Below are 13467 nucleotides of genomic sequence, written 5' to 3'. Positions count from 1 at the left end.
GTTGTTAATCCTCACTCAAGGATGTTTTCCCAGGGACTTTTAGGGAGAGTGGAAGCGAGAGGGAAAGGCTGAGAGAAGCATCGATGTTTGATTGGTTGGTTGCCCCCCCCCCCTGCCTGCAACCAAGGTACGTGCCCTTGACCGGAATCGAACCCGGGACCCTTTGGCCCACAGGCAGACGCTCTATCCACTAAACCAAAGTGGCTAGGGCCTCAGTGGACCTTGACAATAGTCAAGGAGGAATGTGTAAGCTTAAAGGGGGGAGGGGGACACACGGAATCCCCTTCATACCCCCTTTTCCCTCTCTCTGTTCCCTTCTGCTCAGCCTCCTTCCCAGAAAAGTCTGTCCCAGCTTTTGAGGTTCACTTCCTCCCGGGGGCCTTCCAGGAGGGCACCCATGTCAGTTGGATTCTTGGAGCCTCAAAGGGTGACCCAGTTTTCCAAACCTTAGATGGAGTCTCCACGTCCCACACCCCTTTTCTTGGTGTGGACTGTAGGGGGGGCGGAGAGAGGGGGGCGAAGGGAGGGATGGCAGAGCTAGTTCCATAGTTTGTGGGACAAAGGGTCAGGCCCAGGCGGAATCTAAACCGCCTGCACCTCCGCCGGGCGCTCACACCCACTCCGTAGGGTGGGCAGCTCCCTGCGAAGGCTTGTTTGTCAGGAGGGAGGCTCCCCAAGGCCAGGGGCCCTGCGAGACGATTCCCCAAGGCCCTTGGCGGCCCGCCTCCCACCCGGCCTCCGCACAGCCCGTTAATGATGATGGTGATGAAGGCTGTCAGAGCAGGGCCAGGCCTGCAGGGGTGGAACAAGGGGCTGTGTCCTCCCTGAAGGGACAGCCATGCACAAAACCATGGCCGCACAGACAGGTCCGTTCCCTAGGTGGCGAGGAGGAGGGCTCCCCCAGATGCCCCCCATTAGCCTCATTTACCCCCCAAAATTGCAACGGAAGAAGATGAACAGAGGAGAAATCCAACAGACACATAGAAGGGTCTGCAGGGAGGGTTCCTGCTCTGGCTCTGACTCAGGCGGGAGGGTGGGTCTGTCAGCCCCACCCCCACCCCCGCACACACCCCTCCATCACCCCCACCCCCACGCCAGCTGCAAGAGTGACCCCTCGGGCCCCGCAGTAGCGCCCAGGCCCACTCTCCCAAGCGGAGGCCCCAGCCCAGTCCCAGCGCCTGGGAAAGCCGCCTGTTTTGTTCCCATCTCCACTCCCCCCACCCCTCTTTTTTTTCTCATTCATTGCAGTCCTGTCCCTTTCTGAGCCGCAGGGACCTGGCGGCGGGGCGGAGGTGCGGGGCGGCCCTCCCGGCCCTGACAGGTAGGGTCCGCGCCCGCTTCGGGCAGCCCCTTCCTCCACCCGCCCCCCCCCCCCCCGGGTCCCCTCTCCCTGCGCCCCTGTCCGCCGCGCCAGACGCTCCCCGGCTTTGCAGCATTCAATAAAAATTCAGAAACATTTGGGCTGAAATCGCTGCTTTATCTGGAGGAGCCACAGCGCCGGGAGAGACCACTGCGGCGCGGGGGGGAGCCCGGTGCCGCCGGCGCCCGAGCGCCCGGGGTTTCCGCGCTCCGGAGCCCGCGCCGCCTGCGGGGGGCCCTGCGGGCGCGGGGCCCCGGGGCCCCGGGGAGGGGCGCGCGGCCAGCGGGGGTGCGGGGCGCGCAGGGGGGCGGCGGCGCGGCCGGGCTCCCCCCGCGGCCGCGGTTCCGGTGGGCGGCGCCCGGCGCTGGCGGAGCCGGGGTCCCCGCTCCGCCCGGGCTGGATGGCTCATTCTGCTGGCTGCGCGGCGGCGGCGGCGGCTGTGTGTGCGCCGGGCCCCGCCGCTCCCCGCCGGCCCCCCGAGCCCGGGGCGCGCGCTCTCGCCCGGGCCGCCCGCGCCCCGCGGAGCCGCGGCCCGAGGCGCGGGGAAGCGCAGCCATGGCCCTGCGGCGGCTGGGGGCCGCGCTGCTGCTGCTGCCGCTGCTCGCCGCCCTGGAAGGTGAGCGGGCGATGGGGGCGGGGAGCGGCCGGGCACGGGCGGCCGCCGGCGCCCACCCTCGCCCCCGCGGCCCCGCGAAGTTTGCCCCGCGGCCGGGCGGGCGCAGGTGGCCGCCGCGGGAGGGAGGTGTGTCCGGCCGGCCGCGCGGGGAGGCGCGGGCCCCGCGGGCGCCCGCGGAGCGGCGGGCGCGGATGGACTGTGCCAGGAGGGGGCGAGGGACCATCTTGCCGCCGAGGCTTTGTAGCCAGCCGGGCGAGCGCCGCCCAGGGCCCGGGGCTGCCCACGCGCGCCCGCCGCCCCGGCCCGGGCGCCCCCCGCGCGCCGGCCTGGCTTGGCTCGGCACCGGGTGGAGGGAGCGCCGGCCCGGGGGTGGGGGCCCGACGCCCAGCCGGGGCTGGAAAGTTTGGCAGGGAGCAGAGGGAGGGAGGGAGGCGCCGCGGCTGGCCGGGTGGGGGCTCCGGGTCCGCGCCCCCCGCGGGATGGGGTGGGCGCCCCGAAAAGCGGGGACCGGCTGGCAGAGCGCAAGGGAGCGAGCGCGCCGGCCCCGCGCGTCCGTCCGTGCCCGCCCGTCGCCCGCGGCGTACAATGGGGTCCCCTCCCAGGGAGGACTGGCGGGGGGATGGGTCCGTGGGCATCTCTCCCTGCGCGGGGGCTCCGGGCACCCCTGCGGGCCACCGCCCAGCATGGCCACAGGAGCCCGGGAACTTTCCAGCTGCCGCCAGGGCCGGGCCAGATGCTCCTGCCATGTGTTGGCCTTGGCCAGGGTCGCGGGCCATCATCTCCCCACGGAGCCGCGGACCCCCAGAGGGACAGGCGGGCGGGCTGGCTGCCAGGCCCCCTGAGCCAGCCGCTGCCCCCGGAGGGAAAGTTCGTGGGGCCTGGGTGTGCCCACCAGGAATGGCCGAGCCTGTGGGGGCAAGCCGTGGAGATGAATAATGGCTCTCGTGTGTGCAGCACTTCGCGGTCCTCCCCGCGCCTCGCAGTGTATGGAGTACTTCGCACTCCACGCAGCTCTCTGTGGTTTGCACCGCGCCGCACGGTTGACAAGGCACTTTGGCCGGACAGAGTGCGTTCCCACCCACAGCTGGGTTCCATTTCCCCAAATCCGTTTCTCTCCACCCCCCAGAAGCCGGGTGAGGATGATTCCTGCTCCCTTGGACGGGGTGGGCAAACAAACCTAGGCTCAGCGTCGGTGGGTGGCCAGAAAGGAACCCGGGGCTGAGGTCTGCAGCCTGAACTCCCTTCACGTTGTCGCTGCATCCTCTTGTTGCTAAACCCTTCCTGGGATTCTGCCTCCACGGGCTGAGGGCTGAAGCACATGCACACACGTCTGTGTCTCTGTCCCGTGGGCTAGGACGTAGCTCTCATCCCCTCTTGCAACGCCAAGTCAAAAACAAACAAAAAAATCCAACCAAAAAACAACAAAACCCCCAAACTCAGAACAGGTAGGATAGGCCTGGAGGGATGGCTCAAATGCGGTGGGGGAGGTCATGATATAGCTTCAGTTTCTCTCTCAGCCATGAGCGCTTTGGTGACCATAGTTCAAGGGGCCACGGGGTGACCCTGGACGGCAGCCACGGGTTCTGGCTCCCGGAGGTTCGGAGGCCGCCTGCAGGTTTCCGGAGCTGGGCCGCTGGGGCTCCAGGGTGCCGGGGGGGCCCTGGGTGTGGAGGGCAGCCCCGGTCCCGGCTGCTGGCGGAGGTACCACTTATTAACGCTGGCTTTGGGGAAATGACTCATGCGTTGGCCCACTATACGTTGGGATGTTTACAGTATTATGGGGAGCTTGGCATAAATATTGCTATGTAGGTTGCAGTCAGCGGTGCTGGAGGGGAGGAAAATTGGCCCCTCTCTCGTTGGAAGAAGCCTGGGCGTGTTTTTAATTACCGTGGGGTGGATGGAAGGGCCACGTCTGTCCGGCCATGGTTTGGCAGGGAGCAGTTAGTATCTGGTAGGCTGCGGCCAGGCCGGACCCTGGGCCCTGGACCTGGGGCTGGTCGACTACTGACGTACCAGGAGTGGGGGAGGGCTGCTCAGGCTGCCACTTGGGGACAGGGTGGGCGGAGGGCTGTAGTGGGACCCCACACCTCATTGCAGGCTCTCCCTTTGCCCCCTGGTCACTAAGGAGTCTGGTCCGTTAGGGGTTAACAAGGAGCTGACCACATGGGTTCGGAGATGGTATGAGGTGGAGGTCGGGGGCCTGCTTCTGATTTCCCATAGGATCCTGGGCCATCTCCCTTCCCTATAGAGGCCTCCCGGGTGTAAGATGATCCCTCTAATCTCTTGGGGTTCCATCCTATGCCCCCGACGTCCCCTCGCTGAGCCTCAGTTTCCTCGTCTGTCAAGCGAGGGTGATCATGATGCCCATCCTGCCTGTCCTCTCACGCGGGTGCTTGTGAGGTTCAGACCAGATGCTGAGCGGGGGAAAGTCCACCTCGAAGGCCCGTGTGAGGCCCGTGGGGGTGGAAAGATGCGGAGGGGCAGCGCTGGCACATCCCCAAAGACACCCGGGTCCCCCCAGGAGCAGCACAGACTGTGGAAACAGGAGGAAGCTTGGGGTGGTGGGAGGGCAGCCCCTGGGCCTCCCCGTACCCAGCGACAGGCGGCCACCACTTCCTCCCCGCCCCCTCCTGTGCCCTGCGGTGACAGGCTGTCCCGAGCCTAAGGTCCTCGGCAATCCGCAGCCTTGGGCCTGTGAGAGGAGAGAGGGGGTATGTGTTGGGGTGGGGGAGTCCTGGGTTAGGATGTCGAACTTAGTATCTCCCCCAAACCACGGCCCCCTCCCAGGGGAAACACATGTCTAGAGCATCTAAAGTGGGGGCTTTGATGAAACCGGTTTGGCTCAGTGGATAGAGCGTCGATTTGCGGACTGAAAAGTCCCAGGTTCGATTCTGGTCAAGGGCATGTATCTTGGTTGCAGGCACATCCCCAGTAGGGGGTGTGCAGGAGGCAGCTGGTTGATGTTTCTCTCTCATCGATGTTTCTAGCTCTCTATTCCTCTCCCTTCCTCTCTGTAAAAAAAAAAAAAAAAAAAAAAAAAAAAAAAAAAAAAAATCAATAAAATATTTGAAAATAAAAAATAAAGTGGGGGCTTTGAGAAGGATGCGAGTGCCCAGGGGACACAGCCGGCACAGAAGAGGCCGGCGACAGACCAACCACCCGATGGAATCCAGAGGTTGATGTTCAGAGAAAATCGGGTGTCCTCTGTGCTTTTGCTCTCCACGGTTTTCTGGAGCCTTCCTCTCTGGCTGGCCCGGCGCTGGACCCTGGAGCAGGCAGGGGAAATGCTGATAGGGAAAGCAGTTGGCAAGATCTAAAGTGTAACCGTGTGCCAGGGTGTTGCCAGGAGGAAGCTGTGAGCCACCTGGGGCAGCAGAGGCGGTTTGGGAGGCAAGAGGGCTGTTCCGCCTTTTATGGCTCTATCATGTGCCTTGTTTTCTCACTGCCGTTCGCCCTGGGATGACGAAACTTTCCCAGCCACCTGTCACACTAACGGACTGTGCTTTCGGAGTGAAGGAGGTTGACTTTGGGGCTTGGGTAAGGTGACCAGACGTCCCACTTTTGGCGGTACAGTCCTGATTTTTAACAATTTGTCCCGCGGCCCGCGGCGTTTTAAAAAAGTCCCAATTTTTTGGCAAAAAATCGGGACTTTTTTAAAACATCGTGGGACAAATTGTTAAAAATCGGGACTATCCCGCCAAAAGCAGGGCATCTGGTCCCCTTAGACTTGGGGGAGAGGAGAATTTTGCCCAGAAAAAGAAACTGCGTGTAAAGACGTGGAGGCGTGGTGGTGGGGTCCTCACCTGAGTGTAGCTGAGGACATCTGTGCAGAGGGAGGCAGTGGGAGGACAGGAGGGCAGGACAAGTCCTGAAGGGCTGGGATGGAGGGAGAAGGAGTTTGGACTTGATGCTGAGGGCAGTGGGGAGCCATGGAAGGTTCTTGAGCCATGGAGGGACCTGGCCTGGTACGTGTTTGCAAAAAAAACACACAAAAAACACCAGCTTTCAGTGCGTGGGATGTTCGGATGGGCCGGACCCGCTCCTGCACTCTCCAGAAAAGGCCGGCCTGTCTGCTCCCGGCCGGGCTGTGAGCTCTCAGAGGAGGATCCTCTGCCTCGTTTTTTGTGTCCATGGTTGTGGTAGAAAGAGCTCAGCTCCAAGGCCACCTCCCCAGAGGCCCTCCCTGATTGCTTCCTGAAGCAGACCCAGTTCTGCCACTTTCTGTCCTGCCTACTTTGGCTGGCTTCGTCACACCCACCGCCGCCCGAAACACAGCAGAGGCGTGTGAGCATCCTTGTTCTGTGTCTGCCTCGCCCACCAGACCGGACACGCCGGGAGGGAAGTGGTGCTTGCCTGCCATGCTGACTGCGGCGTTCCCAGTACCTCGAGCTGTGCCCGGTCACCTGAGCACCCCGTCACTGAAGGACGAGTGAGCTGAGGCGCGTTGAATGAATGGAATGTTGAGCGGACGAATGAGTGGATGTACCCTGTTTTCCCCAAAATTAAGACAGTGTCTTATATTAATTTTTTCTCCCAAAGTTGCGCTAGGTCTTATTTTCAGGGGATGTCTTGTTTTCGGGGAAACACGGTATTATATTGTGTCCCACGGTATCAGGAGAATGACCCACACACAGAGGGAGGGCCCATCTGGCCGGGGAGATGATGGAAACCTTCCTACAGGGAGAAGCCAGTGGATGGTTTGCAGGGAAGTGTTTGGGGGTGCTGGGTAGACCAGCTCAGCCAGAGCTAAGGATTCGAGGGGGCCGGCAGCAGCTAGGTACTGGACCAAGTCCCTTCCGTGTGGAGGTTGAGGGAGACTCCCTGTCCTCCTTCCGGCTCCTTCCCCCCCACCCCCACCCCAATCCTCCACCTCTACCTAAGGCCCAGCAACCTTCAGCGGGATTAATTTGGAACTGGTTTTCCTTTTATGTGTGTTTCTTCTGCTTCTCGTGTTTTATTTTATTTTTTTTAATATATTTTATTGATTTTTTACAGAGAGGAAGCGAGAGAGATAGAGAGCTAGAAATGTTGATGTGAGAGAAACATCGGCCAGCTGCCTCTTGTACACGCCCTACTGGGGATGTGCCCGCAACCAATGTACATGCCCTTGACCGGAATTGAACCTGGGACCCTTCAGTCCTCAGACCAAGGCTCTACCGCTGAGCCAAACCGGTTTCGGCTGCTTCTCGTGTTTTAAAGGAGGCTGCTTCCATGGGTTCGTCTGAACCAGGAAATCAGGGCTTAGATTTCAAACCCAAATGCTGTCGAATCTAAAGGCAAGCTGACTCATTCACTCATTCCTCCATCCAGCCATCTATTTTAAAAGAGTCACTGGGTACCTGGTCCATGTCAGGTGCCTGGTGGGAGAAGGGGTTTTGGCTTTGGTGGAGAGCAGGCCCAGCTGACTTCACGGACAGGGTGGGGTAGAACAGACACAGCCTTCAGGAGCCATCAGACCTGGGTTCGAATCCCAGCACCGAGCTCAGTGTGCTCCGGACGAGGATCTCAGAGTCCCTGGACTTCCGTTTCCTCGGGGTTATCCTGTGGATACTGCTTCAAGGGGTCAGGCACGCGAGGCTGAACGTTCCACGCTGTTCTCGGCCCCTGGGTGTCCCCTCCCTCGGTGCACCCGTGGATGTGGTTGGTGATGGTTCTCGGCCCCTGGGTGTCCCCTCCCTCAGTGCACCCGTGGATGTGGTTGGTGATGGCTCTGCCCCAATTTGGCCTCCTTTTTGGCATCCGGATTGTCCAGGCAACAGATCAGCCCTCCGTGTCTCCCCCAGCCCGTCCCATCCCGTGAAGTTGTCCTTCCTGCACACTTGGGCTCCTTCTGGGTTTTCCCTCGGCCTCAGGGCCAGGGTAGAAGCTGCTGGGCTACACACTTCTGCCTGCCCAGAGCTCACCTGCTAGTTTGGGCCACAAGTCAGGTCCATGCTCACAGAGCGGCCCTTACAGGAAGGGGTGGATGGAGCTGGCTGGTGACAGGAGGCCTGGACTGGGCCAGGCAGGGAGCTGTGCTCCCTCGGAGGGTGGAGGGGTGAAATCAGGATGGCCTCCTGGCAGTGGCGGGCCTGGCCTGCACCTCTGACCAAGATCCTGGTCCCTTCTAGTGCCTGGCCTGCTAGCCTGACTTAGCTGGAGATTTGGTAGATCCGTAATGAGGCCAGGGTTGGGGGGTTGGGGTGTTAGGAAGTTGGGGATCTGTATTTTTAACACACTCCCCAGGTTTTTTTCCATTGGGCAGGCACATCTGCCCCCCTGGTGGCCTAAGATAAAATACTGGGCTCCTGGGAAAGGGGAAGAGAACCTCAGCAGGAAGCTGCAAAAGACTGAAGCGAAGTGAACTCAATCCGTTAGCGCCCACTGGCCCTGCTGCCTGCCTGCCTGCCGGCTGGTGTGCGCAGAAAGGCTGGGCTGGGGGAGGGCAGGGCGGGAAGAAAGTTTGCACAGGGGTGGGGCGGCGGTTGATGGTGACAGCACCGGGAAGCTTCCTGATTGGGATCGGCGCGGGCTGATAAGGCTCCTTGAAAAGGTTTTAGGGCCTTTTCCAGCAGCTGCCTTCTGAAGGGGGGGACAGGGGGCACCTGTTCTCCTGGCGCCCCGTGTCACCTGAGGGGCTTGCCTCGCTCACCTTACCCTGGGCCCTGGGCTTCCCGGAGCCACCTGTTCCCCCGCTGCAGCCCCTTAAGGGCGGAGCTGTCCTCAGGGAGGAGACCTTGCCCGCTCTGTGGCCTTGAACAAGCCCTGTGCTCTCTGAGCCTCAGTTTCCTCACCTGTCAGCTGGAGGTACTGCCTGCCAGAGGATTAAAGGAGATGTGGATACAGTGACTGGCAGAGTAGCCTGCCCATGGCTGTGCCCAGGAGGCATTCGTTGCCATTTCTCTGAAATGTCAGCACTCACACTCCTTTGTCTCTGTCTCTGAAATCCCACAGTGCTGACCGCCTTCGCTTTTTCGATAGGCAGAATAGTGGGGGGGGGGGGGGGGGGGGGGGTTGGGGGGGTGGATAATAATAAAAAAGGGTGTTTGGAGTCATCCTGTTTTTACTGTGTGTCCTCTGGCCAGTGTCTTAATCTCTCTGAGCCTTGGTTCATCAGGCTCAGTCAGTCGCTCCTTGCTCTTGAGGTGGCTGTGAGGAATGAATGTGTTAGTCCACCAAAGACCGAGCTGAGTGCGTGTCTCCAGTGTGATGAGCATGCTGTAAATATCAACTGTAGCTGCTTCGGCTGCTGGGTACCAACAGGAAGCTGGATTCAGAGTAGGGGGACGCGGGTGCCATGTCACTAGGGGGATTCTGTCTCCAGCCTCTCCCCACCTCCTCTTCACTCAGCTGCAGGAAAACCGAAGATGCAGAGGGACGTTCTGAGTCTGTCTGACTTGGGGGGGGGGGGGCGGTTTGAGAGGCCCCTCTAGCCTGCCTCTGGGTTTCATCCGGGGTTTTCCTCAAAGCCCCATCCTCACCCCAATCCACCCTCCCTAATCCCAGGGTCCTCTATGGCTATGCCTTCCTTCTTGGCCATGTCCCCGCCAGTGCCAGCTTGTGCCAACTTCCACTCCATGATAGTGACAACAGCCATCAATTCTTTAGCCACACACTATACCACATGTGTCAAACACAAGGCCCGCGGGCCAAATCCATCCCGCCAGGCCTTGCAATGTGGCCCGCACCGCGCTGTCATCACTGCACTCCGCTGCGTTTCCATCACAATGACAGTTTATGACTGTTCAGTAAACCATTCGGCCCGCGATTTAGGCTGGATTTTAGATTTTGGCCCCTTCTCTGATTGAGTTCGACACCCCTACACTATACTAAGGGCATTAATTACTCCACCATCCCCACCAGGGGGCTTTATTAAGTCCGTTTTACAGATTCGGGAACTGAAGCTCGGGGCGTGCGCAGTCCAGGGACCCATATCCGGGGAGGGGAGGTGGGCAGGGATTTGAACCCAGGCCTGAGGGACTCCAAAGCGCATTCTCTTTACTGCCGTTTAAGCGGCTTCTGGAATGTGCTTCCCAGCTCAGAGGAAGGGCTTGGCTCTGGCGGGGGGTCTCCGAGGCAGCCGTCCAGCCTCTGACTCTATCGACATCCTGAGATAATGCAAGCGGGAGGGTTCTGGAACTCACAAACCTGCCATAAAAACGCAATCTCTGTCATAATGGCCAGAATAATGCTGTTCTAACTTAGACAAATCGGGTATTAACTCATTTCCTTGCAAGGGGCGCCTCCTCGGAGAACCGAGGAGCAGTCACAGGGCCATTCGTAGCCTGCCCTTCCAGGTCCATTAGCTCATTGGGGTTTCACGGCAACTCCGTGAAGCGGGCAGGAGCCAGGAGGCCCATTTTAGAGATGAGGAAACTGAGGCCTGAGGGATACCACGATTTTCCTAGAATTTGTCCGTGGCCAGACCCGGGGGCTTGAAGGCAAGCCAGTCTCAACGGCCCCGGAGACCACCGATCCAACTTGAATTCTTAGCCAACATTTAAAAATCGAAAGCTTTTACAGAGCAATTCTGTTCCTGGCTTCTCTGAAAAGTCAGGCAATCTGGCTTCCCTGGGCCCGCATTCCCACATGGCCGCATTGGCTGGAGCTGAATCTTCAGACAGAACGTGTGCGCGCTGGGGGTAATTCACCCCCCAGCGTGAGGGCTCACGTTTGCGTTACTTATCTGGCCCCTGCGGGGTTGCCTTCTAGATCCCTGTCTCTCTGTGTGATCTGGAATAAAATTGCTTCTCCTTCCTGGACCTCAGCCACCTCTGCTCTGAACTGAGGGGGTGGGACTCAGTGGCTTTGGACGCCTCTCCCAGCTCCAGGAGTCAGAGCCCAGCAGGGAGGCGAGAGCTATAAAAAGTACAGGGTTCCGTCCCTGGAAAGTGTATCAGTTACCCACTGCTGCGTAACAAGCCAACCCAAATAGCATTAGCTCAGAGCAGCAATGATCCCGTGGATGGGCTGGCCTCGTTATTCTGCTGCCCCAAGGGGTCCCCTGGGGCCGCGCATGAGACTTGCCCTCAGCGAGGTGGTGCTGGGAGGTCCAGCATGGTCTCACATACAATTGGAGGTGGCCCTGGTAGGGACGGCTGAAAGGCTGACCGCCCTCTCTCTCGCTCCTCAAGAGCCTTTCCTGTCGGTAGTTTAGGCCAGTGGTGGGCAAACTGCCTCGTGAGCCACATGCGGCTCTTTGGCCCCTTGAGTGTGGCTCTTCCACAAAAGACCACATGCGGATGCCCACTGCAGTGCGATTGAAACTTGGTAGCCCATGCGCAGAAGTCGGTGTTCGGCTCTCAGAGGAAATTTCAGTCGTCGTACTGTGCTATTGGGCTCTGTGGACTCATGCGTTTGCTGACCACTGGTCTAGACTCAGCTGTCTCCCAGAGCGGCTGGCTCCTGAGAGGGGAAAGCGGAAACCTAGGCTGTCATCCCCCCTGCCACGGGCGCCACAGAGCCATCTCCGATTCTGCCCAGGCGGCCTCCCAGGGTGCAGGCAGAGGGACATGTCCTGGGCTTGACTTCCTTTTCAGTCATAGAGAAAGTCTCATTTCGTGCTCAGCAGTTTAACACCTAAAAGTTGACTGTCTATTGCCCAGAGTCTCAGGGTGACCCCTAGAGCTCATCACCCCTACTCGCCACCCTCGCCGTTTGCACACCACTTCTCCACCTGCTCTGGGCCAGCCTGTGGTCCAGACTCAGATTTAGACCCCGCCCACCTACGTGGGAGGAGGGGCTTGGTGCTCGGTGATGGGAGGCATTGTTGGTGGCCATTATTTGGAGACATTCTCATTGAGGGGGAAGGGGATTACCAGGAAGCCAGAAACCTCATTCCCTGCCTTCTCTTCCCTCCCACCCTGCCCCGTCATTGGTGCCCAGTGCTACCTGCCTCCTCCCAGGGAGCCGGTGCCCTCCGTTTCACCTTATCCTATGCCTGGCACAAGGCCTGGTTCGTGATAGGCACTAACTAGATGTTGGTGCAATAAAGGAACCTACACAGTAATTAAAAACGGCAGCCCGGACTATAGATATTCAAGACCTGGCGTGGGGCTTGAGGCCAGAGGAGGAGGAGGCTCTGGGCTGGTAGGATTGAATCTGGAGGAGGGAGCAGGTCACATCACCCGCTCTCATCAGCACATTGTGGGGGCAGGGAGGGGGTTCATGATGTTAGCCACCCCAGAAGGAGCAGCTGTGTTCTTCACTCAACCATAAAAGAGCCTGTGATGGCCCCAGCTGGTGTGGCTCAGTGGATAGAGCATCGGCCTGTGAATTAAAGGGTCCCAGTTAGATTCCGGTCAAGGGCACCTGCCCGGGTTGTGGACTCGATCCCCAGTAGGGGGCATGCAGGAGGCAGCTCATTGATGTTTCTCTCTCTCGCTCTCTCTCTCTTTCTCTCTCTCTCACACTCTCTCTCCCCCCCCTTCCTCTCTGAAATTAATAAATATATATATATATTTTTTTTAAAAGAGCCCGTTATGGTGTGACTGGGGTTTGTCACGCCCACCTTGGCCAGGAGCCACTAGAGGAGTAGGAAAACATTGGAGAAATTTAAAAAGTCTAATGGCACCGGCCAATTGCTATCATATCTAACTCGGACCACAGGTTGGCGCAGAGCACATGGAAATGTGTGCAAACGGTGAAGGGGCGGGCGGAGGACACTGAACTCTGAGCATCACCTCCAAGGCCCGGTGAAGACCAGGGGTGATGCAGAGTGAAACCGGATGTGCTGAACCACTGAGCCAGGAGCGGGGCTCCTCTCTGCCAGCCCCAGTACAGATCAGGGAGTCACCAGAGTGGCCTGGACTGTGAGCTGGGTGTTGGGCAGCAGCGCCCCTGGGGGAGGAGGGACACAGGTCCTGCCTGAAGCGGCGGGCGCCACCCACTCCTGACCATGTTACGAGGCTGGGATCTGGGCTCCGTCTTGCCGGTTCTTCTGATCTGCAGAGTTCTGCTATTTATGGAAAAACGAGTTTTTACATTTTTATCCACCTTGCTCTGAAATACAGTCTGGCCACACCAAACCGTGTTTGCCAGCTGGCTCGGGCTCCCTGGCTGGCAGCTCACCAGCTCCAGGGCAGGTGTTTGGGGGCGAAAGGGAGCAAGGTGGTGCTGCCTTCTTTTCACGGACGGAGAAGTCACTGCTCAGAGAGCTGAAGCGACTTGCCCAAGGCCACACAGCTGGGAGGCAGGGAAGGTGTGGGAGACGCCTCCTCGCCTTTCACTGGAGAGTCTCTTTTGCTGTGGCTTCCCTCCATGGGTTCTGTGTCCCGCCTTCCAGAACAGTCTGGGAGCACGTGCTCCTTCTCCCGGGCATCTGCCACGTGTGCAGGCAAAGTGCCTGTCTTCCTCCCATTCCTCCTTCAAGGGCAGAGTCAGAAGAATGGAAAGCACGGGGCCCTGGAGTAGAGCCATGCCAGGGCTGGCCCTCTGGCTCTGATGCTTACACACACAGAGCCCTACCTTGGCCCTCTTGCCTTACCTCTGTGAGCCTCAGTTTCTTCCCCTG

At 59.7% G+C, this 13467-nt stretch overlaps 1 protein-coding gene across 5 annotated transcripts in view; it reads left to right on the top strand.

Annotated features, from left to right (window-relative positions):
• The first annotated feature begins 1810 nt into the window (after positions 1-1810).
• The window catches only part of EPHB2 (EPH receptor B2), a 183131-nt gene continuing 171474 nt past the window's right edge, over positions 1811-13467 (top strand). Inside the window, exon 1 of one of the 5 annotated variants that reach the window (XM_036443955.2) lies at positions 1811-1976. In XM_036443955.2, the coding sequence (XP_036299848.1) occupies positions 1916-1976 (61 nt within the window). In that variant the 5' untranslated portion in view covers positions 1811-1915. The remainder of the gene's footprint in view (positions 1977-13467) is intronic. The other 4 variants (XM_036443956.2, XM_036443950.2, XM_036443953.2 and 1 more) reach the window with 4 other exon arrangements.

This window comes from Pipistrellus kuhlii, unplaced genomic scaffold, assembly GCF_014108245.1.
Source record: "Pipistrellus kuhlii isolate mPipKuh1 unplaced genomic scaffold, mPipKuh1.p scaffold_m20_p_2, whole genome shotgun sequence".
Classification (NCBI taxonomy): Eukaryota; Metazoa; Chordata; class Mammalia; order Chiroptera; family Vespertilionidae; genus Pipistrellus; species Pipistrellus kuhlii.
Note: the sequence above shows the minus strand (reverse complement) of the source record. Positions and strands in the feature narration are given on the sequence as shown.